Source organism: Carassius gibelio, chromosome A22 (assembly GCF_023724105.1).
Source record: "Carassius gibelio isolate Cgi1373 ecotype wild population from Czech Republic chromosome A22, carGib1.2-hapl.c, whole genome shotgun sequence".
Taxonomy (NCBI): Eukaryota; Metazoa; Chordata; class Actinopteri; order Cypriniformes; family Cyprinidae; genus Carassius; species Carassius gibelio.
In genome coordinates this window covers 6,969,128-6,991,708 of record NC_068392.1, presented here as the reverse complement: position 1 = coordinate 6,991,708, position 22,581 = coordinate 6,969,128, and the positions used below count along the sequence as shown (strand labels likewise).

The 22,581-nt window shown below is 39.1% G+C and overlaps 1 protein-coding gene across 1 annotated transcript in view; it reads left to right on the top strand.

Annotated features, from left to right (window-relative positions):
• Positions 1-20,506, top strand: part of LOC127942718 (aryl hydrocarbon receptor) — a 33,614-nt gene extending 13,108 nt beyond the window's left edge. The window contains exons 3-11 of the mRNA XM_052538633.1: positions 5,729-5,844; positions 8,012-8,101; positions 9,115-9,241; positions 9,543-9,676; positions 11,545-11,747; positions 11,864-11,973; positions 12,581-12,722; positions 12,904-14,416; positions 16,793-20,506. Of these exons, the coding sequence (XP_052394593.1) occupies positions 5,729-5,844; positions 8,012-8,101; positions 9,115-9,241; positions 9,543-9,676; positions 11,545-11,747; positions 11,864-11,973; positions 12,581-12,722; positions 12,904-14,416; positions 16,793-16,954 (2,597 nt within the window). The 3' untranslated portion in view covers positions 16,955-20,506. The remainder of the gene's footprint in view (positions 1-5,728; positions 5,845-8,011; positions 8,102-9,114; positions 9,242-9,542; positions 9,677-11,544; positions 11,748-11,863; positions 11,974-12,580; positions 12,723-12,903; positions 14,417-16,792) is intronic.
• Positions 20,507-22,581: the final 2,075 nt, after the last annotated feature.

The following is a 22,581-nucleotide window of genomic DNA, read 5'->3' as shown; positions in this document are numbered from 1 at the left end:
GCTTTAAAGTATAACTTCCATATCAGAGTCCATTAAATCTTTAATGATTCAGTTGCCATTTCTTTCTGTTTTCAAACTTCCAGTCATTGAGGTCATTTGCTCTGCTTTCTGACACAATCTCACCCCTTCATGATATCATAATTGACGATTTGACATCCAATTCTGACATGTAGTTATTTTTAGCCCTGAGTGTTAATGTGACTAGTATGCTAACAGTGTTGGAAAACAAAAATCTTGTATACTGATCCTAAAACCAAAGAGCGACATTTTTAGCGAATTATTTTATAATACCAACCACAAATTCAAGAAAACATGTAATAGCGTATGGTAGTCATGTTTTTACAATCCCAGTTTGTTGTTTTTTGCTTGTTTGTTTTGTGAGTGTTGTGAGTTTAGCACACATTAGCATTTAGCAGGTCTCTGTATGCCAGCACTAAGCGCTTAGCGAACCTTCAAGCCACAAATGAGTAAGATGTTGCCAAGAAAGAGGGATAGAAGAGGAAGGGGGTGAAAAGGAGAGCCAGTGTGACTCTTTTACTTGCGAGTCCTTCATCTGTGTGTGCACAGAAACGTGTGTGTTGTGATGTTTTTATCATTTGCTGGCTGTCGCTCTCTGTCCCGAGTGCAGTGTTCAGCCAGGCCCAGCAGAATCTCGCCTGATCTTCCCGATCCCTCGGGCCGCACGCAGACGTCCACATCTGCCGCCGTGATGTCATCAACACATGACTTGCCGCTCTGGATAGAGAGTTAATATTTGATACCCAACATAGCCGCTTTCTCTCGATGCGTTTCTACTTCTTGTTCTCTCATTTTATCTTCCACACGAAGCAAAAGACACAGTAGCACAGCTTTGCTCCCTTTTACACCCTTTTACCTTCAACATAAAGAAAGGGGAAAGAATTAGATTAGATTTAGATTAGATTTGATTGTAATATAGTGAAGTAAACGTAGGCGTCCCGTATTCAGGATGGGGTGACAGTTAAGGGGTTAATGCTAACATTTGACTTACTTTATTGATGTTTCCCTGCAGCTGATTTGACTCCATCAGTAAACCCACAAGAAATCAAGCCTACTAACTGCTGCTATGCTTGCTATGGTCATAACAAAGCCTAATCTTCTGAAATATGCTATCCTAAAAACATTTGCGTCACTGACAGACAGCTACTTTATAATGCTAGCATAGGTAAATGCACTCATGCTTTGTGAAGCTTGCTTGTGAACATTCTGCCTTGACAAGATCTTAACGGAAATGAATATAAACAACTAAAACAAAATGTGACCCCAAATGAGTTGGGGTTAAATGAGTTTGACACACATGGCGTATGTAAACGCTGTTAATGGTCATGCTTATTTCACGCTACAGCAGAGTACATTCATAGGTCTCTGAAGGGTAAATGGGAAACACACTATCGAACCACTTTATTATGAATTGATTAACCTGTCCAGAGGAATTGTCAATTATTTTATCCCTTAATGCTTTAACAAAAATATTTGTTTAAAATAATATACTTTAGATATTTTTATGTTAATTAAAATAAGCGTCCTCATTTCTCAAAGAATAACGTCAAACTCTTTGTCGCTCATTGAATCATGTCTCGACAGGGGTCAGGGGTCATGACAGGTCATGCGTCAGGACTATTAAAAGGGTCAGAGGTTGTTGAAGAAGAATAAAAGGAGCCAAATGTAATCATCAAAATTAGTTTTCATGAGGCATTTGCTTGAGTGAGTTTTTGGTTTCGGAAATAATTGGTGTAAATAGTAGTTCAGCTGTTGTGGACATTTTTGGACAATAACAACAAACAGATGTTCGCAACTGTGCGGAGCGCTTCACGGGTTTAATATCAGCCACAAGATGCTAATAAAATATGAGACTTTTGCTTATGTCGTTGCTAGATGTTAGGAGCAAGAGCGAAGACACCTTTCTCTCACTGTGCCCAAATGCGTTTTCCACGTATGTTCTCACAAGTGAAAAGCGCTTCCTCTTAACTTTTCTGTCTCTCTCTTTCTCTCTGTCAGTGAAAAAGCTTTCCATATCCCTGTTCTCCTGGCCTGGCCTGTCTCTCTCCATTTCCCTTGTCGTTTGTAGGTCAGTTCCTCCACTAATGCTCAAAAGGGTTTGTCTTGTCCTGAGAGAGGGCCACACAGAGCAAATCCGTTACTGGCCACGACACCGCTGATGAAAAGAGGCTGAATGTCTGTTTTCTTCCTTTGTAAGTCTATTATCAGATTATTGGTCTTGGTGGTGTTCAAGATCAAGTTGGTTTTTGTACACCACACAGACAACTGCTCCACCTCATCCCGGTGGGTGAACTCGTCCCCCCGAGAGATGAGCCCCACCACAGTGGTATCATCAACAAACTTAATGATAGTGTTACTGGCATGGACAGGGGTGCAAACATGTGTGTAGAGAGTCTACAGTAGGGGTCTTAGCACACAGCCCTGAGGAACTGAGGCTGAGGAAATACGAGAGCCTACTCTTACCCTCTGTGAGCATTTAGTAAGAAAGTCCTCGATCCAAAGACAAACAGAGTGAGATATTCCCAGATCTGACAGTTTAGACACTAGCATGTCAGGGAGGATGGTGTTAAACGCTGAGCTAAAGTCTACAAATAACAGCCGAGCATAGTTCCCCTGTAGCTCCAGATGGGACAGAGCGGTGTGGAGGGCTGTTGCAATGGCGTCCTCTGTGTACCTATTGACTCTATAGGCAAACTGGTATGGGTCAAACCTGAGTGGAAGATGTGAGATGATGTGAGTCCGAACCAGTCTCTCGAAGCGCTTCATAATAACAGGTGTCAGTGCTATTGGGTGATAATTGTTCAGTCTTTTTTTGAAGTTGGACTTATATAGCAGACTTCAGGGAGAGTGGTACAGTGGCCTGAGATGGTTAAGACCCCAGCCAGCTGTTCCGCGCATTCCCTCAGCACCTGTCCAGGAATGCCATCGGGTCCAGCGGTTTTTCTCAGTTTCACTTCCCTCAATGTGCATCTCACCTCATGCTCCAGCACTGTGAGGATATTGTTGCTGTGTGTTAATGGATGTAGTGTGGTTTCACCTCAAAGTGGGCGAAGAAGTTGTTCAGCTTCTCTGCCAGTGACGCGTCACTGCCATCAGCCAAGAGATTGCTGGGTATGTAGTTGGTAATATACTGTACCTTGGCTCTTTCCAGACCTCCCTATAGTTGTTGTTCTGGAAGCAATCCTTGATCGTCCTCCTGTGTGCAGCCTTAGCTACTCTGTTTCCTCTCTTCAGTTTGGCTCTGGCCACACTGTACATCCTCATCACCAGCCCTGAACCCAGTGTTCCTCTCCCTGAGCAGACATTGACATTGCACTTCTTTGGTCATTCAAGGCTTCTTGTTAGCATAAACCCCAGAGTCCATGCAGTACCTAATGTAGACCAGGAAAGCTGTTGTATGCTGATCCAAATCCTGGTGTTTAAAAACATCACAGTTTGTTGAGTCGAAACAGTCCTGCGGCTCAAGAGAGGCACCTTCAGGCCAAGTTCTGACAGTTCTGAATGTGGTGGAAACACTCTTTCTTAGGGGGTATAAGATGGAATTAAAAGCAGGGACATGTGGTCTGACTGGTCCAGATATGGTAATTGCTTAGCCCTGAAGCCCCGCTTAATGTTTGAGTAAGCCTTATCCAGTGTATTTGCTGCTCTAGTAACACATTTAATGTGCTGATGGAATTTAGGGAGCACTACCTTTAAATCTGCCTGATTAAAGTCCCCTTTAACAATGTGAATAGCCTCAGGATACATACTCTGCAGCCTGCTAATGTCATCATGCATTAGCATTAGCATCCGGTGGTATATACACAGCAGTTATCAAAACAACAGAAAATTCAAGAGGAAGATATATGGGCCTGCATTTAATAGTCATAAACTTCAAGTCTGGGGAGCAGTGACTGTTTACATTTGTGGTGTTAGTACACCAATTGTTGTTCACATAAGTGCATAGTTCCCCTCCTCTGCTTTTACCAGAGTCCCTGGTCCTGTCATAGCAATGCACTGTGTGGCTTGCTAGCATCTGGAATAGATGAATGAAGGCAGGTCTCTGTGAAGAGCAGAATGCAGCCATCCTTAACCACGTTGATCAATGCAACCAGTAGTTTCAGTTCATCCATCTTGTTAGCGGGGGATCTCACATTGCTAAGGAAAGTACTTGAAAGCAGTGGTTTGTGTGGCCGCTTCTCTAGTCTTACTAGCATGCCGGCTCTGCAGCCTCGCTTTTGCCTCCTCTCGGTGCGTTCCAAATGGGATATATCACCCTCTGAAGGGCACTTTGAAGTGAAAACAATCATGGCCGTCTTATTGAAGGGTCCTTCCAAACCAAAGTGCCCCAAAACTCTGGCCGCTTCAAAGGGCCTCTGTGATCCTTTGCACAAGGAAGTTGTTTGGTGTCACAGAGTTCCACTTCACCTATTAATGCATGTATAGTATTTTTCTATACTACTGTAATATTTATACGAGATGGATTTGGTCAAATTGTTATGGTCAAAACAACAATGTACTTCAACAAAATTACAATGTATCAGTCAGTTAAAATGTTTCAAATACATAGACACAATATACATTACAAATACATATTACATTACATATACAAATATACATTATATTTAACATAAAATATTTTGGGGGTCAACCAGCGTACAAAATGTGCGACGAAGGTGCCTCCTCGATCATCTCATTAAGATGACGCAGAAGTTGGCTCCAAGAAAATTTTTTTTTTTACTCCTATACTCTTCATCCCTTCGAAGCTTTCCCTCTAAGAGGGTAAACCCTTTGAAGGGATTGATGAGCCCTTCCGAATGGAACACAGGGTGTGTTTCTGTGGCGCTATAATTGCTCTGTTTGTTTCAAAATTCGAACCAACCTGGCATGGCAACAGTAGCTCAGCCAATAGTGAGAGTTTGGGAGGGGGCCATCTGTCCACCTGACCAGTGGCAGAGTATGGGAAACCTGTATAGCTAATGGAGTAATGTGTAAAATCTCTGCTTCTAAGATTTTTGTTTGATTCTTGTTTTTCTGTGCTTTAGAACGTCTGAAACTCTGCTCACTTTCCGTAAAATCTGTAATTAAGTCAGAGATCTCAGTATGGACTCAAAGACTTGAAAACTTAATGTGAGGTTTGCTAACCATGTTAATTACTCTCTGAACTCTTATTGTATGTCAGCAAGTTTGAATATGTCTTAATGAATTTTGGTAAAAACACGCTGAGATAAAGTTTCTTAATATGGTACTTGAATAAGATCTCCATTAAGTCTCTATGACGGTGCATTCACACAGGCTCTCGGTTTTAATGTTTCTCATTTGTCACATGTTGCCGAACTGAATTCTCTTTGCGGCAGGGCATGAAAATTGTTCAACATTTCAACCGCCAATGCAGGCAAATGTACAGTGTGCATGTGCAGTTTCTTCTGAGCTAATAAGTAAATATTTGAGAATTCTGTTGCATTGAGAACTGTGTTGTTATTTTTGTGAACTAATTTCTCCTAACATGTGTTCCCTGGGATTCAAACCCCCAACTTTGTGCTTGCTGACACAACGCTCTACCACTTGAGCTACAGGAACAAAGAGGTTTAGTGCTTAGCATTAGTGGTTTGTTCAATTACAATAGTAATAGTGATGCTTCACTAACACCTCTAACTATAGTTGAACAGCATATATTACAAGAGTACAACATATATTATGTATATCTTTCTTTCTCTTTTTCTGTCAACAGTCGCTCTGAAAAACCACAGCTGTAATGGTTTGTCAGCAAACAACAGTAACCATGACAACAGTAAAGCAACGGGATTGGTTGACGGCTGGCTGCATGAAGGAGAGCTCCTACTACAGGTCAGAAGGCCAAACGTGTGTGTGTGTGTGTGTGGCGTCCATGTGCCTTCATAGCATGTTATAAAGTGACATTTAAAACGATGTCCTCGAGAAGGAGGAGAAGAGGAGAAAAGAGGAGAGGCTATTTCTGCCCGGCCTTGTTCTTGTTTCAGACACTTAGGCATGAATAATGCACAGATGGAGCTCTCATGTATTATAAAGGAAGGATAAAATAAGAGGTAAAAGTATTTTCTCATTTTATTTTATTTTTCTTGAAAGTTTTGCTCTGTCCATCCGGTGACTAAGAACTTTGAACCACCTGCCCACTCACATCTGTGTTTTCAGTCCATCACACATGCTTTCCAATTCTGATTATCCTTTATCTTTCATTACTGTCTATTTCATCCTTCTTTGCTTCCTTGCTTCTTCCTTTGTCTATTCCTTCCTTTCTTTACTCCTTTTTTTTCTTTCTTTTCTTCCTGCCTGTTTTTCCTTACTCTCTGTCTTCTTTCGATGCATGCCTTCCTTACTTCCTTCCTTCCGTTGTTCCTTCTTTTTTTCCATCTATCGATCCATCTCTTCTTTACTTGTCTCCTGTCGTGCTCCTTCCATCGTGTTATCTTCCTGCTTTTCTTCCTTCCTTTTCTTTCCTTATTTCCTTCCATTGATCCATTCCTTAAACTTTCTTCCTTCTGTCCCAGTTTCACTTCCTTCCTTCTTCCTATTTGGTCTATCTATCTATCTATCTATCTATCTATCTATCTATCTATCTATCTATCTATCTATCTATCATCTTACCTTCTGTTGTTTCTCTGCTTCACACTCTACCTCATACTCTCCCTCTCTCTCTCTCTCTCCCTCTCTCTCTCTCTTTCTCTCTCTCTCTCTGTCTCTCTCTCTCTCTCTCTCTCTCTCTCTCTCTCTCTTCTCTCTTGCACTCTCTCCCATGTTAGTTGTGTGTGTATAGTTGTGTGTGCTGGACTGTGAACGATGCAGTGGTACATATTTGATAATAATGCTTTCTGACTGCCCCCCTCCCTCCCCCTCCCGCCCTGTAAGAGCCCCGTGTGGGCTGTTCTGCCATCCAACAAGCAGAAATATTTATACTGAGCACTGCTACTCAACAGTGTTTTCTGTGTGTTTAGATCTGATGTGCATGTATGACTGTGTGTGTGTGTGTGTGTGTGTGTGTGTGTGTGTGATGCAGATGTTCAGGCAAATGAGAGGGGCATAAACTTGCTGTACCATTCATGATGGGGTAACGCACACTATTCCTTGAGGCTTATTTGTTGATGTTACTACATGCAGCACATTATTATGTACATATGATCCGGCCAAAAACAATCACAGATTAAAGTGGAAGAGACGATTTAGTGATTTATTGCTTGTTGCCTAATCATATCATTTTAGGTTAAAGGGTTCAGTTTGCATTTAGAAAGTGTTTGCAACACAAGCACAGCCTCAATAAAACATTCAGAGGATTTCAAGAGAGCCCTTATTCACACTCAGACCGGAGTACAGTGTTGCACTGTAGGGCTTTTCTGTGAATCGGTGTTTGTTTTCGTCTTATTCATGTTATTAAAAAAAAAAAAAAATGAAAAAAAAAAATGTCTATGTTGTGGTATTTATAGTATTTTTTTTTTCTCCATGAAATCGACATATCATGTTTGTGTAGGTTTCAGATTTTACCAGTTGTTAAGTTTTATTTTATAATCAATTTCAAAATATAAATATATTTCACATTTTTACGTACTGGGTGCATATAAAAAGTGAAAAATTCTACCCACATACTTATTTGACTGTCCCACTCAGTGCTTGAGGGCTTTATTGATAGTGGATTTGTACGGTGACTCCACGGTGTAGCCACACACAGTTGTCTGTGGATGTGTCAGATTACTATAATCACAGATCCACACTTAGAGCCCACCAGATGGTGATGCAAAATCCCCTCCACGACAATACCCACTCAGAACAAGATGGCATATGCTTGTGTACTCAGATAACTGTCCTTGTAGCATACAGTGTAAGGAATTTACATTTTTCACTCCCTTCCTTCTTTTAATAGGAAATACATCAACACAGAAAAGAAAACTCTATTTATCAAGCTATTTTGGGGTTCAGCTTTGGAAGTCAATAAAAATTCAAATTGAGAGATGTAGCTTTAGAAATCTCTTGTTTATGGTCACAGGCTCTCAATGGCTTTGTGTTGGTGGTCACTGCTGAGGGGATCATTTTCTACTGTTCTCACACCATCCAGGATTACTTGGGATTCCACCAGGTAATTATCCTTCTCAACAGTCTCATACATAAACACATATGTATCATATAGCCACTGCTTTAATACTAATCCGATAGACAGCTGAATTACAGTCAGTGTAATTTAGGGATTGGATTTTCCCATATGTATCCTCATGAAATACCAACTAAACATATTTAAATGCACGATTTTATCACGTTTATCTTTTAAAAAGTGTAAAAATGCTACTTTAACGCTTCGCTCTTGGGGCAAATAGGCTTTTATTTTGTAGTAGAGCTACTTATGCACTTAAATTATGCCCAAACCAGGCATGACGTAATGAGTTTGGAGGTGTCAGGACACCGTTTTAATCTGATTGATGAGGATGCCCTGTACGTACACTTTCCCAGAATCAGAATTACGTCAGACTCACCAGTTGGATAATCATTCCATACTTCTCACCTCTATTCATAGTGCACACACACACACACACACACACACACACATCTGATCTGCCTAATGCTGTTTAATACTGCAGTCTCTCTCTCTCGAGCAACAGTTTGAATGCAGTAGAAATTGAATGCGCTTAATCAAATAGGCTTTACTCTGAGATTCAGTCTGGCACGGTGTAATCCAATTCATCATAATTCACTAATGAATTATCCAACTATATGTGTTTACTTTCTGTGCTTACGATGTCCTTCTTTTGTTCGTATGGATGTGTTTAGACAAGAAAAGAGGGAATTTGATAGCAGGTCAAAGTTGACGCGGTCAGAAATAAGCCGTTTTTCAGTGAATAAACTGAATTTGGCGATTTTAAAATTTATTGCAGTAGAAAACTTGTAGTAATATTTCACAATATTTCTGTTTCTACTTTATATTTTATCAAATGAATGCAGCCCTAAGCATGAGAGACTTCTTCTTTTGACTTTACAGATCCTAAAAATTAATTGACATATTTGTTGTTAGTCTTGAAACTTTTTAAAACCATAAAGCTATGCTACATCCTTTCAACTTAATTCTCTCACATCGTCGTTTGTGCTTCGGTTACCCAGACAGATGTGGTGCATCAAAATGTGTTTGAACTCATTCATACTGAAGACCAGCAGGCCTTCAGACGCAACTTACACTGGGCCTTGAACCCGCCTCCAACCGGCACGCAGACAGAAGAATCACCACAAGGTCAGGAAATATATCATTTTATATCATGGCAGCACTATATTGAGTAATTTTAGCCTGCAAATTCTTTTTTTAATGAGAGGGGGAAGGGGGAGGGTGGTCTGACCTTTAGTGGAAGCTCCTGGAGTTGCAAAATAAATGTTATGGTCACTAAAATGTCCAATTGAATCAAGGATAACAGCAAACAGAAAGGAAGAAAACAGAAAAAGTGGTCAGTGGATAATTCAATGATGACCTCCGGTTGACAAAGTCTAGACACACTACTCTCTTTAGAGTCTCTAAGTTCTTTTTTTGTTTCGCTTAGATGGAGATCCTGCCCCAAGCATGTCGCTGGTGACATGTAACCCTGACCAGCTGCCTCCGGAAAACTCCTCTTTCCTGGAGAGAAATTTCGTCTGTCGTTTCCGATGCCTCCTAGACAATTCTTCGGGATTCCTGGTCAGTGTCAAACAGCTTTCATTTTGCTCTCAAAACCTAACGAGTTGCCTACACAGCTGCCTACCTATTAATATAATGGAAAATATCTTGCTATTCAAAGTCTCTAAGCCCCGATGTTCCAGATTACAGAGTGAGTTAGCATCTAGGTTCTGTTGTCCATCTTAAAGGAGCAATAGGGTCATGTGGAACAGGTTTTAATTGGTCCTAGAAGAAACAGATCATAATAGCGAGAGCCAGTTCTTGTTAGCATCTGTAAAGCTAATTTGAAGAAAGCCAGGCTTTAGCTACAGTATAGAGCGTCTTTATTCCAAAATTATTTTTCCCATTCATTCTTTTCAGCCGGACAGCTGTCTCTTTTTTTGCTAATCTTGGCAATGTGGTAGTGAAGCGATACGTATGCGTGCAAAGCTCACTACTGCAGGATTTTCTGTACTCTTGCTCTTTATTTCTTTAGTCTCCTTCTTTCACTTTCTTTCCCCAAAAATCCATCTCCCTCAAAAATAGCATGACTACACTTAACTTGTCAGGAGCGGAACCCATGTGTTCAGAGAAATTCATTAGCACGAGCTATGAATATGAGCAAACTCAAACTCTTTTCCAACAGGTTTTTTAATAAAAATTTTGGTCCTTTTGCCATTTCTGAATGCAACTATTATGTTCTCTTGGGAAGTTCACAATGAACACGTCATTAAATCCAATTAGCTTCCATCATGATTATTTTATTGACACACTGCCAACTTGGAAAGTCATGCTGAAAGCTTCGTTTTTATTAGCGCCAAGTGAAATATAGCCTGACTAACGTTTTCCTTTGAATGTGAATCTCTGTATTAATGCTTCACGAAGTAATTCCCAAACTGAGACATTTGTTGCGTAGCCTAACATAAGCAGAACTACTTTAAATCAGGCATTACACAAGACATCACATCATTTAAAAGCCTTAAAGGAACCGCTCACCCAGAAATGAAACAACAAAAAAGTGCCTTCCAGCCAATATTGCATTGTAGTTTTAAATTAAACATGTCTAACATACATAAAACATTCACTTTTAGATGGCTTAATCACTGCCAGTCAGAACAGAATTTGTAAGGTTGACTAACCAATCACAAACGAGCAAACATTCAGATGTGACACATTCTGGTCATAGCTTTCATTAACATATGACCTGGATTGAGCACTATTGCCCACACTGAGTCAGAGACAAATTATGTGGTTTGCCAAGGGCACGGCAACAAATTCATCCAGCTCCAGCTGTGTATGTTCATATATTATGTGTATCGGTTATGCACGTCTTTCATGCAAATGCATTTTAACATGATTTTTTGCATGTCATATTTTTATTATTCTTGTTTATTTGCTCTTTTTGTGGTAGTTACAATGTATTTGAGATGTATAATTATTAGATGGAATTCCAGATTTAAATTAATGTCCAGTTAATTTTTGTTAATGTTTTTTGTATACCGTATTTTTCGGACTATAAGTCGCACCTGAGTATAAGTCGCATCAGTCCAAAAATAAGTCATAACGAGGAAAAAAACATATATAAGTCGCACTGACCTATAAGTCGCATTTATTTAGAACCAAGAACCAAGAGAAAACATTACCGTCTACAGCCGCGAGAGGGCGCTCTATGTTTTCAGTGTAGGCTACAGGAGCACTGAGCAGCATAGAGTGCCCTCTGGCGGCTGTAGACGATAATGTTTTCTCTTGGTTCATTTCTCTCGGTTCATGTCAAATTAATTTTGATAAATAAGTCGCACCTGACTATAAGTCACAGGACCAGGCCAAACCAAGAAAAAAAGTGCGACTTATAGTCCGGAAAATATGGTAGTAGAAATTCCAAAGTTCATTGTCATGTATCCCCGATTAAGGCCCTGAATCTTCAAGGACGTCTGAAATTCCTGCATGGACAGAACAGGCATTCGGACGATGGAGGCCAAATGCCACCCCAGCTCGCCCTGTTTGCCATAGCGACACCCCTACAGCCTCCTTCCATAATGGAGATCCGAACCAAGAACATGATTTTCAGAACCAAACACAAGTTGGACTTCACCCCAATGGCCTGTGATGCTAAGTAATGATGGACATTTCTTTTGAAAGAGTTGTAGCTTGCATTGTATACAGATGTTTATACCTCCATAAGTACAATAGAAAATGGTGTCACTGATGTTGGTTTTGCCTTTCTTGTAGGGGTAAAATCGTTCTTGGCTACACTGAGGCAGAGCTGCGAGTTCGTGGTTCAGGTTACCAGTTCATCCACGCAGCTGATATGCTCTATTGTGCTGAGAACCATGTCAGGAGTAAGATTTTCAGATTTGTCATGTTGGAGTTTTATTGTGCAAGAAAGTCAAATTCAGCCTAAAGAAACTGTTGATAATGCTACATAACTGAATTACGTGACGATTAAGAAACAGCTATGATGAGCTGTCTTTCTGCTGATGCATGCTGACATTGTTGCCAAAGGCTTTGTGTCTAAAATAAACTAGTGACACTAAATGACATGAGCAGTGTGCTCTTAGGCAAATACTTGAAGTGACAGTATTTTCATTCAGCTTGGTTCACAGGAGGTAATCTATAAATGTTATCACAGGAAGTGAAATCGACTGATATTATCAGTTGTATGGACCTTTGGATTCTGATTATTCTATGATAGTCTATGGCAAGAAGTGCAAAAAAGAGACAGACAGACAGAGACACAAGGGGGAATGTTTTCCCATAATCCCATAGATTACGGAGGAGATTGAATAAATCCTTGACGTTAGGAGTAGAGGAACATGAACTTGAGCCTTAAATCCAGTAAAATCAGTAATTCAGTATGGAGCCAACATCTATTAGCAAACAAGGCTGAAAAATCTGATTTGTATGTCTAATAACAGGGTTTACATACTGTTGGATTGTCTATTGCAGTGATCAAGACTGGAGAAAGCGGCCTTACTGTTTTTAGACTGCTTACAAAGGACAACCGCTGGAAATGGGTACAAGCTAACGCTAGACTTGTCCACAAAAACGGCAAGCCTGACTACATCATTGCCACCCAGAGGCCACTTGTGTAAGTATATTATGGCTAATATCCATTTATATTTCTGCACTAACAATTTACAAAATAGATGTAGTTGATTAACATGCTAGTGTTCACCTTTAAACTGTTAAATAGCATGGCGAATTAGCAAGATTTTGATGAATGTACTTCTTACGCATCCACTGTCAAAGTTTTTTATTCATTTATTCAGAGAAGAAGAGGGTGGAGAGCATTTGAGGAAGCGATCTATGCACCTTCCGTTCACCTTTGCTACTGGAGAAGCTATGCTGTACCAAATCAGCTACCCCATGCCAGGTTTCCCCGACACCCTTCAGGGCAAAGGCAAGAACAACAAAACCAAAAAGAGCAAGGTGGACAAAAGTTCAAAGGATGATCTGGACCCAAGTTCTTTGCTGGGAGCCATGATGAGACAGGACGAGTCTGTTTATGTTTGCCAGCCTGCTATGGAGCCTAGAATGTCATTCCACAGTAGCCTCTTCAGTGAGCAAGGAGAGACTAGCACTTTCTCTTCTCCGGCGGAAAATGAAAATTGGAATCCAGCGCAGAATGGTGTAACTGCATTCTCCAAAGAGGGACCATCAAGTTTCGACCCACTACTGGCAACATTAGACTCTCTGTCCCTGGAAAACGAGGAAACCTGCTCTAACAGTGAGCTATTCAGTGCCCTGGAAAACCTTGGACTCATCGCAGAGGACCTCGAGCTGCTGCTTCTGGATGAGAGGATGATCCAGGTAGAGATGGATCCAGATTACGTCCCATCTCTGAATGATCTTCTCACCAACAACGAAATCCTCTCTTACGTCCAAGACTCACTGGAGAACCGGATCGAGGACTCGAAAGATGCTCAAAACCCTGCCACTGTATTAGATTCTGTTGAACCCCCTAAATCATGTTCTGCTTCCGATTCCACTTCTCAAGTGACTTCCTCCATGCTTGCTCCTTACGTACATTTCTGGCCACAAAAGCAGATAACACCCATAGTTCATCTCTCACAGAGTATGCAGCAATATCTCAACGGCCAGTCAGTTTGCCACAAAACTGAGAGCTGGATCCAGGCACCAATACCACAGGTGTCTACAGCAGACACCGAGACAACTATTACCCATGATACTTTGTTGGTGAACTCGGTACCAGCTGGACACAATGGACACTGGGTCCCTGAACACACACAAGCCAACTTGAACTCTCAACTTGGTGATAAGCTAACAGGAACTAGTAAAGCACAATCACAGCAATGGCAGCACAACCAGTTGCTTAACCCATTCCAATATAAACAGAAAACAGCTGTGGGTAGTGATACCCCTCCGAACGGGGTCTACAATAATCCCCAGTGGAATGGTGGATATGACTTCACAGACCAGTTGGCCACAAATGGACCTTGTTTTCCCAATGGACAGATGACACACACACAAACACTGGGTATACATTACAATATGAACGACAATTCAGGGGTGGAATTTACAATGAACATCAGTACAGCTGGGGATGTAGGCCAGTTTCAGGGAGCCATGGCCTCATCTTCGTCCTATCAGCAGGGTTATCAGAAACAGCAGCAACAGCCAAAAGACGCACCCACTTATTGCACCTCCTATACCAAACAGAACTCCTCTCTGGAGCATATCCTGGGATTAGCCCCACCTTCAAACCTTCCCTCATTGACAGATTACGGCTCTGTTTGGACCCATGATGCCACCCACAGTAAGGTAAGAATTAAGGAAGGATATAGTTGCGCAATGTGATTTAACCAAGTTGATACAAGCTCCTGGATCAACATGCCAAACAAACAGTCAAACCTTATCCAAAACCCCAAGCACATACTTTACTCCTGATCTCAAATAGGAAATGGTTGTGGATGAAAATGTTGCCCTAGAACCATCAATGATGGACAAAGGAAAACCAAAGGTATTGCAGTTAGCCAGAAGTGTCAAATCCTACTCTTGGAGAGCCACCTTCCAACAATGTTTAGCTCTTGTCTTTACTAAACACACCTGAATCAGCTAATAAACATCTTGAGGATCACTTAAAATTTCCATGCAGATGTGTTGGAACTAAACTCTGCCTGAAAATGGCCCTCCAGGAGCAGAATTAGACATCCTGTTTTTTTTATGTACATTGTCAAGGAGAAATAGATGGCTGGCTTAGAAATATTGTGTACTAGAAATTGTATCAAATTGTCTTTAACATTTCACATAATGATAAATACCCTTTTGACCAAGCCTTCAGTAGATTTGATTTTGTCTACATGCTCTTTAAAAAGACTCCAAACCATAAAACGCCACACACCCACCCTCCATATTTCTCATCTTTTTTTTTTCCATTGGCCTAAATGCTCACTCTGATCTAATTGTGCTCTGTATAAGGGGCCAAGACCTAACAGGTCATTGCTAATGTTCTGAAATTTCATAATGCACAGTGGCAGACCTACAATACAAAGTCTTGGCAGTCTCTGGAGATTCGCCATGGGGCCCCACACAGGTGGATGTTTGCTTTGCCTGCTGTGTTGCTTTATTATGGTGACTGTGATTTAGTTCGTAATCTTCAGCTTAAGAGTGTAAGCTTCCAGGTCAACCCATCGGCATCAGACAGGTTTTTCCGCTAAACTGATGGCAGCCAACTGTAGCATCTAGTCAATTTTGTGAAATGGGAGCCTGAGGCTATGAACAAGAGATAGAGGAAGAGTAGCCTCCACAAAAGGACCGCTCATGCAGCAGGCAATATTCAGAGACCATGGGCTTCTGTCTGCACTCATTTATCCAGACGATCTTGCTTTTCTGCATGTAGGACACCATGCTGAGGTTCCACATGTACTGTAGGGATTGTGTTTTCTGTGGAAGGTTAGAAGTGCTTGCTAAGACAAATTTGGTGAATAACATATCCCTTGTTGTCTGTGCTACTGGCATAAATGATATCTTAAATACTGTGTCTTGTTGAGTTCACTTACAATTCACTGGCAAACACAAACCGAAACTAAATCTAGACCCCAAATACTATCAGAGATACTTTGGGTTACACTGTTTTGACTTCGGCTGGTGCACTGCACCGCAAGGCTCTTGCATTGCAGAAGTGACTTTTGCCAAAAAAGTACTGAAGCTACTCTTCCAAAGAAAAAGGGAGGTACAGTTATAAATAGTACTGAAATTGGAATGGCGACCTTAGGAAAATAAATCCTCAATGGAAGAGCAAAGTGAGAAAAAAAGAGACAATTCATTCCAGCACTACATCCTGGGCTTTGAGTTTTCTGAGTTGTTTGTGTTCAGGGTCATTGCTCTCAGCTGAAAGGAGAATAGAGCTAAAATGCCCAGTCAGGCGTGAGCAGCCATGACCTACAATCCAGCATCAACATTACCTCATGCATACTAACACTACACTGTCATATACTATTACTATAGGAGCTTTGTGATCAAGCTAAAGATTTACTTATCATCTGCAGAACACATTCCTACATTAGCAAAATGTATGATTTGGTAAAATAACATACACTGACAAGTTATGCCAAGAGATGTTGTTTTTAAAAGCTTTTACCCAGCTAATCTTTAAGATTTGTTTTGGTTAGCATGTTGTATGTAGCAATTTGGAATTTGATTTGATTCGAGTTCCTCCAAAAACAGCATGGAATTAGTTTTTGTTTCTGGTTATGATCCTGGTGAATGTATCTCATGAAGACCTTTAATGACCCCAGCAAAGACAACATCTGCTGTCCAGCTGCCACTAACCTGCTTAAATAAGCCACCGCCGTGCTAGTTCTGTAAGCTAGCACCGTAAGTGAGCTCTGTAATTTGGGTCAGCTTTAGAGAAGTTATTCTAATGCTAATGAAAGGTCATGGTTGCATGCTGTGGATTTTGTCAATTTTAGGCTGTATTTACACTATATGGCTTTCAAAAGCTGTTTTAAGCTACGCTAACAAAAGCCATGTTTTGGTGAAAACTATTTTTGAAAAACTGCTAAATGGGAGGACGATGTTCTTAATTGACATGAAAATTATCATAATGCTAATCATTCTAAAATTGATACACTTTTGGCTAGCTTTTAGCCATTTAGCTAAATACTTTCTAACCTTTTTTTGGTTCTTTGTTTGCAGATGGAGACAGGCTTTATACTCAACTCTGCTAGTGTGGCCTATACAGGAAGTTGTTTGGTTCCCAATGGCAACGCAGTGGCCACACCCGGCAACGGTCCTCAACCGCTTCCTGAGCCACACCCACCTCCCCCTGACCCTCAGACCAATGGTTTCTACCTCTGAATACAGATCGATACAGATCCATACGAAAAAATCCCATAAATCAAGAGAGGACTTAAAAAAAAAAAAAGAAGACATTAAAAAAAATTATTTAATTTTTTTTCTTTCAGGTTTGCTTATCAACTTGAATAAATACATTTTAAGTAAAATGAGCCAGACTGACTTCTGAAATATCAAACCAGTTGCTAATATTCCATCCCAGATAATGTGATCGCACTCTCATTTATATTATTCATTCAGTTATGAATTAATTATGTATCAGTTACGTTTGGATTATTTCTCTGTGTCAGAAATCACTTTTGCTTCGTGAGACATTTCTCCAGTTGACAGATGCAGTGGATCACAATTTGAGATGGTCTGTCTGTATCAGGTGCATGTTTGGATACGTTTGTGCATAAGTACAGTATGTGAGTGATATCAGTCGCCATTAATTGGGCAAAACATCGCAAAACATGCGATGCAATGTCTGTAAATCATGTAGGAGCATATGCAGCGTATAGTTCTTACAAAACGGATTGTCTTGAAACGCAGTAAAGGAGTTTTTTTTATGTTTATATGAACAGATGTTTGGGATGTATATTTATTTATGAAAAAAGCAAAGGTGTTACCTTCAGTTTACTGACAGTTTAAAGAAAACTTATGTGCGATGTCAATAATAAAGCAGTTTAGCAGTACAAAAAAATAATCATACTCTTCTGTAGATCTGTAGATCTTAAGCCTTCTCACTATTACATTTTGGTGAGATTAGATTTTGGAAAGATGACTCCAGATCAAAATAACTTTCCTTTTAGATACAAGTGTTCATGTTTATAGTGAATCCAGAACCAGCTCAATCTTGCGACAAACGTGTAATAATTTTTAAGAGTTAAAATAAATCAGGTTAAGGCATGAAGTTTTGAATTGTTTCAAATGAAGTAAAAATCATACATTTTGTATGAGCCAACCCGTACAATCTACTAAATATCTTTAACATGATTAACTCTGAGGCCGTGTCCACAGGTACACGGGTGTTTTTATAAACAGTTTTTTCTTCTTCCGTTTTTAAGAAAATCCGTCCACATGAAAGTGCAAACGTGTGCTATGAAGCACTGTCAAGAGCATGCCAAGCCAACAGGTGGCGATATAATCTCAACTGTAAAGCCATACTGGCCAATCGGAAACCTGAAAAAGTTTCCAGTAGGCGGAGTTAACAGCGCAGTCTTTGATGTCAAAAGCCAAAACTCTGGTTTCGCTGTCTACACGATATAACACAACCAGAGCTTTTGAAAATCTTTACCCTGCAGACCCTGGTGATGCGTCTGCATGTGGACGAACAGCCAAACCGCATAGAAAAATCTGTGGTTTTAAAGATAACCGTGCTCGTGTGGACTGGGCCTGATTATTGTGCATTTGACATGAGACCATGTAGTCCAGAACTTATCAAAAACCAGTTCAAGAGCAGTTTTGTTTTGTCCATGAAAAGAGATTCTGGGAGCTTACATTGTTGAATGTGTTGAGTATATTGTAAAGTAGTTAAAAAAGAAAAAGAATATTTCATCAAGGTGCTGCAAGGTTTTAATGAATAATATTGTTAAATGTTATAGTATTATAAAGTCACAGAGAAAATACATTTCCAGGACAGCCTCTGTTTTACGTTCCTTTTTTTAAATACATACTGTATATGTGACCCTGGACCACAAAACCTTAAGTCTTAAGTCACTGGGGTATATTTTTAGCAATAGCCAAAAAATATGGGTTAAAATTATTTTACTTAATTAATAACTAATTACTTTACTTGTATGCCAAAAATCAGTAGGATATTAAGCAAAGATAATGTTCCATGAAAATATTTTGTAAATTTCCTACCGTAAATATATCAAAATGTATTTTTTTATTAGTAATATGCATTGCTAAGAATTCATTTGGACAACTTTTTGGGGATTTTCTCAATATTTAGATTTTTTTGCACCCTCAGATTCCAGATATTCAAATAGTTATATCTTGGACAAATATTGTCCGATCATAATAAACCATTCACCAATGAAGAGCTTATTTATTCAGCTTTTACATGATGTATAAATCTCAATTTCGGTCCAGGGTCACATATATGCTGTATTTGCAGACATTTCCCATAAGAGGTACCACTGGCTCGACTATGGATTTAAATTTCCTTTAAACACATATATGAGAAATGATTAAAGAGTTTGTAAATAGTCAAGTTATTTGATATTGTATTGTATGCACTATTTTAAAGAGCACCGCAACCTAACCAGGTTTGACTTTTTTCCGACACAAGATGTAGGCTTCTAGAGAGATGTTTTTAAGGAGTAAAGGTTGTGCATTCTGTTTGTTTATATTAAAGGGATAGTTCACCCAAAAATGAAATTTGAGGATTACCTGCTTACACCCAGGGCATCCAAGATGTAGGTGACTTTGTTTCTTAAGTAGAAGACAAACGAAGATATTAAACGCAAACAGTTGCAGTCTGTCAGTCTATATATATAATGGAAGTAGATGTGGATGAAAGCTTTGAGAGTCAAAAAAAAACATACGCACACAAAAAAAAGAAAATAATTAAACCCTGTGACTCATGACGATACATTGATGTGTAAAGACACAAAACAATCGGTCTGTGCAAGAAACTGAACAGTCTTTATATAGTTATTTTAACTTTGATTCATCGCAATGTCCTAATTGTCCTGAGCATGTTTGTGTCTTCTTCTTCATCAAGTGCATGGCATCTTCTTCTTCTTCTTGCTTTATGGCAGATATCTCTCAAATGGACCATTGACACTCCTAATTGAGATTGTAGATAGAGTGTTAATTGTCCATTTGAGAAATAATTGGTGGTAATGCACTTATAAGTCTGCAATCTGCCATAAAGCAAGAAGAAGAAGCATAACGCACTTGCTATTGAGAACACGCTCAGGACAGTTCAGTTTTTTGCACAGACTGATCATTTCGTGTCTTTACACATCAATGTATCATCACGGTTCACAGGGTTTAATTTGGTTTTGTTTGTGTATGTTTTTATCTCAAACTGTGATTCCCATCCACTTCCATTATATGACTGACAGACTGCAAAGGTTTGAGTTAAAAATCTTCATTTGTGTTCTACTGAAGAAACAAAGTCAACTACATCTTGGATGCCCAGGAAGTAGGCAGATAAACATCAAATTTCATTTTTGGGTGAACTATGTCTTTAAGAAGTTTTAAACTTTAAATAAATAAAAATAAAAGGTGCCATACTGGTAAATTTTCTTTCCAGAATTTTTATGTTTTACTATTTGCTTAGAACTTGTCAATCCATGTCAATGGTTTGCCATGTTTTTGTTTTAAAATAACTCATCTTTTTATTTCATTTTATTTTTTATATCACTTTTGGGTTTATTTTAATTTTCTAACACTGAAAGTAGCTGAGACAATAGGTACATATGAAGGGTCTGTTTTTTTTATTATTATTTTTTTGTTATTATTATTTTTATTTTTATTTTTTTTGCTTGTTGAAATGTACAATTTGGTCCTTTAATTAAAGAATCTGTGCAATCACAACCGGACTTGTGCTTTGAAGTTCTTCTGATCTTGTCAATTGTTATTTGAAAATATTTCTTGGTTCCAAATTGTATACACGTTTAACAATATTAAAATTTTTATCTTGCCAAGATCCAAATCTGTTTGTTTTCTACGAAAACCAATGAGTTCTATACCAAGATGAAGTTGTACTAGCTTGGGAAAATGGGTCCAAGTTTCCTACCGCAACAGAATGTTGGGGCGAGTCATATTGAATGGCATGATGTACTGTGCAATCAATCCAAAACATATTTTTAAGGGATTGTAGGCTTTAATAATGTAACTTTTGCTTTTATGATTGTTTGAGTGTTGAATTGTTAGCTTAGCAGCATGCTAATGTTAAATTCTGTAGTCAACTGTGAGTCAAACTTTCATTCACTTCATGAGCACTATTTGTTTGAACTGAATTGTAAAGGTATAAAACACTTACCTGATAGACTTTACTGGATTTTGAGACAACTAGTTGAACTGACATTCTATTTCATAATTTTATCAGTATTAGTGTATTGGTTTCCCTCCTTTTTGTGCTTTTGTGGTAAAATTGTGCTACGGTTATCCCGTATAAATGTGGCTTTCTCACGCAAACCAGCTTTCAAACGTACCTTCTCAGAGCTTTAATCCTCATATCTGTATTGATTGCGCCATGGACCGAACCAACAGCTCCTTTTCGCACCTAGCATGGTGTGAAGAACAGGCTGGCTGAAAGCAAACAAACATGTAGTGGTGGGTCACATCACCATAGGAGACTAAACTACCACCTGAAGAAGTCAGCTAGTGCTAAAGGAAACAGTTTCTAGTCAAGTTATTCACCAACATTTTAGCCCGCTCCTAATACAATGCTATTTTGCGTAGCAACATACTAAAAACCAACGTGGAGCAGCAAACAAATACAAGAAATTATCAAGGGACATAAAGTCAGGCCAACTGTGGGATTGGTGATTATACCTAATGAAATATGGGTAGATAACTAACTAAACAACATCCTAATTAAAGTGGAATCTCATAAGTGATTGATTTGGAACACACTAAACGCACTGCAGGGTCGACTTGAAAATGATTCCATTAGAGTTTAGGATTAGCATGCTGCTAAGCTAACAACGTTGAAACTCTTAAAGTTTAGCACACACAAATATTTGGCAAAGTAATTACATTTAATGAGACTAAACACTTGTTCCTGCTCACTTGGTTTAATTAGCACATGAGTGTCATCTCAAAGTGCATAAGCAGGGTCTTTTAAACTTGCAGGTGGACTAGCATCCAGACCATTTATGTCCTCAATGTGGATGGATGATACTCAAAGAAGGATTGTGTTTTCTAAGAATGTTTTGCTAATGTTTCCAGAGAATGTTAATTCTGAATGTTCTCTGAACTTTTGTAACCTAATAAGTAACCTAAGTAGAATGTTTCTTTTTTTCTTTATTCTTTTTTTTTTTTTTTTTACATTAGATGAACATTCAAGTAACATATTTCAGAAAAACATTCCATGAGTAATGTTTTGAGACTTGTTAACTTTGAACGTATGTTCTGTTAATATTACTGGAAGGATGTTTGTTGATAACTTTGGGAGTACCTTGCCAGAATATTATCCAAGGTAACCTGTTAGCAGTGATCTGCTTAAAAAAAAAAAAAAAAAAAAAGCTTCTTCCAAAAAATTTAAATTCTGTTGATTATTGCCCCTAAAGTCATTTCAAACTCTGCTAATCCAGCTAATCAGCTATTTATACCAGCTAATGACCATAAATGACAAGTTTATACCCATTTTAAACCAGCTACCACTTAGTCCAGCTGGATTTCATCAGGGCTGAGGGGAGTTTAATTTTTTTTTCTCAAGACAAATTACATTCAGAGTTTTTCCAGAAATCTTTATATACACACATATATATATATATATATATAATGTCAGACAAAAATGGCATTGTCATAAAACATACAACTATTTTTAGATTCTACAAACAGTTTTCAGATGCCCACAGTTATGTGATCATAAAGGATTGGTGTATTTATTCAAATATTTCTGAAGAACCTGGAAAATGATTTTTGGGAATGGTACCATAAATATACCTTTGACTTTGGGACTAACA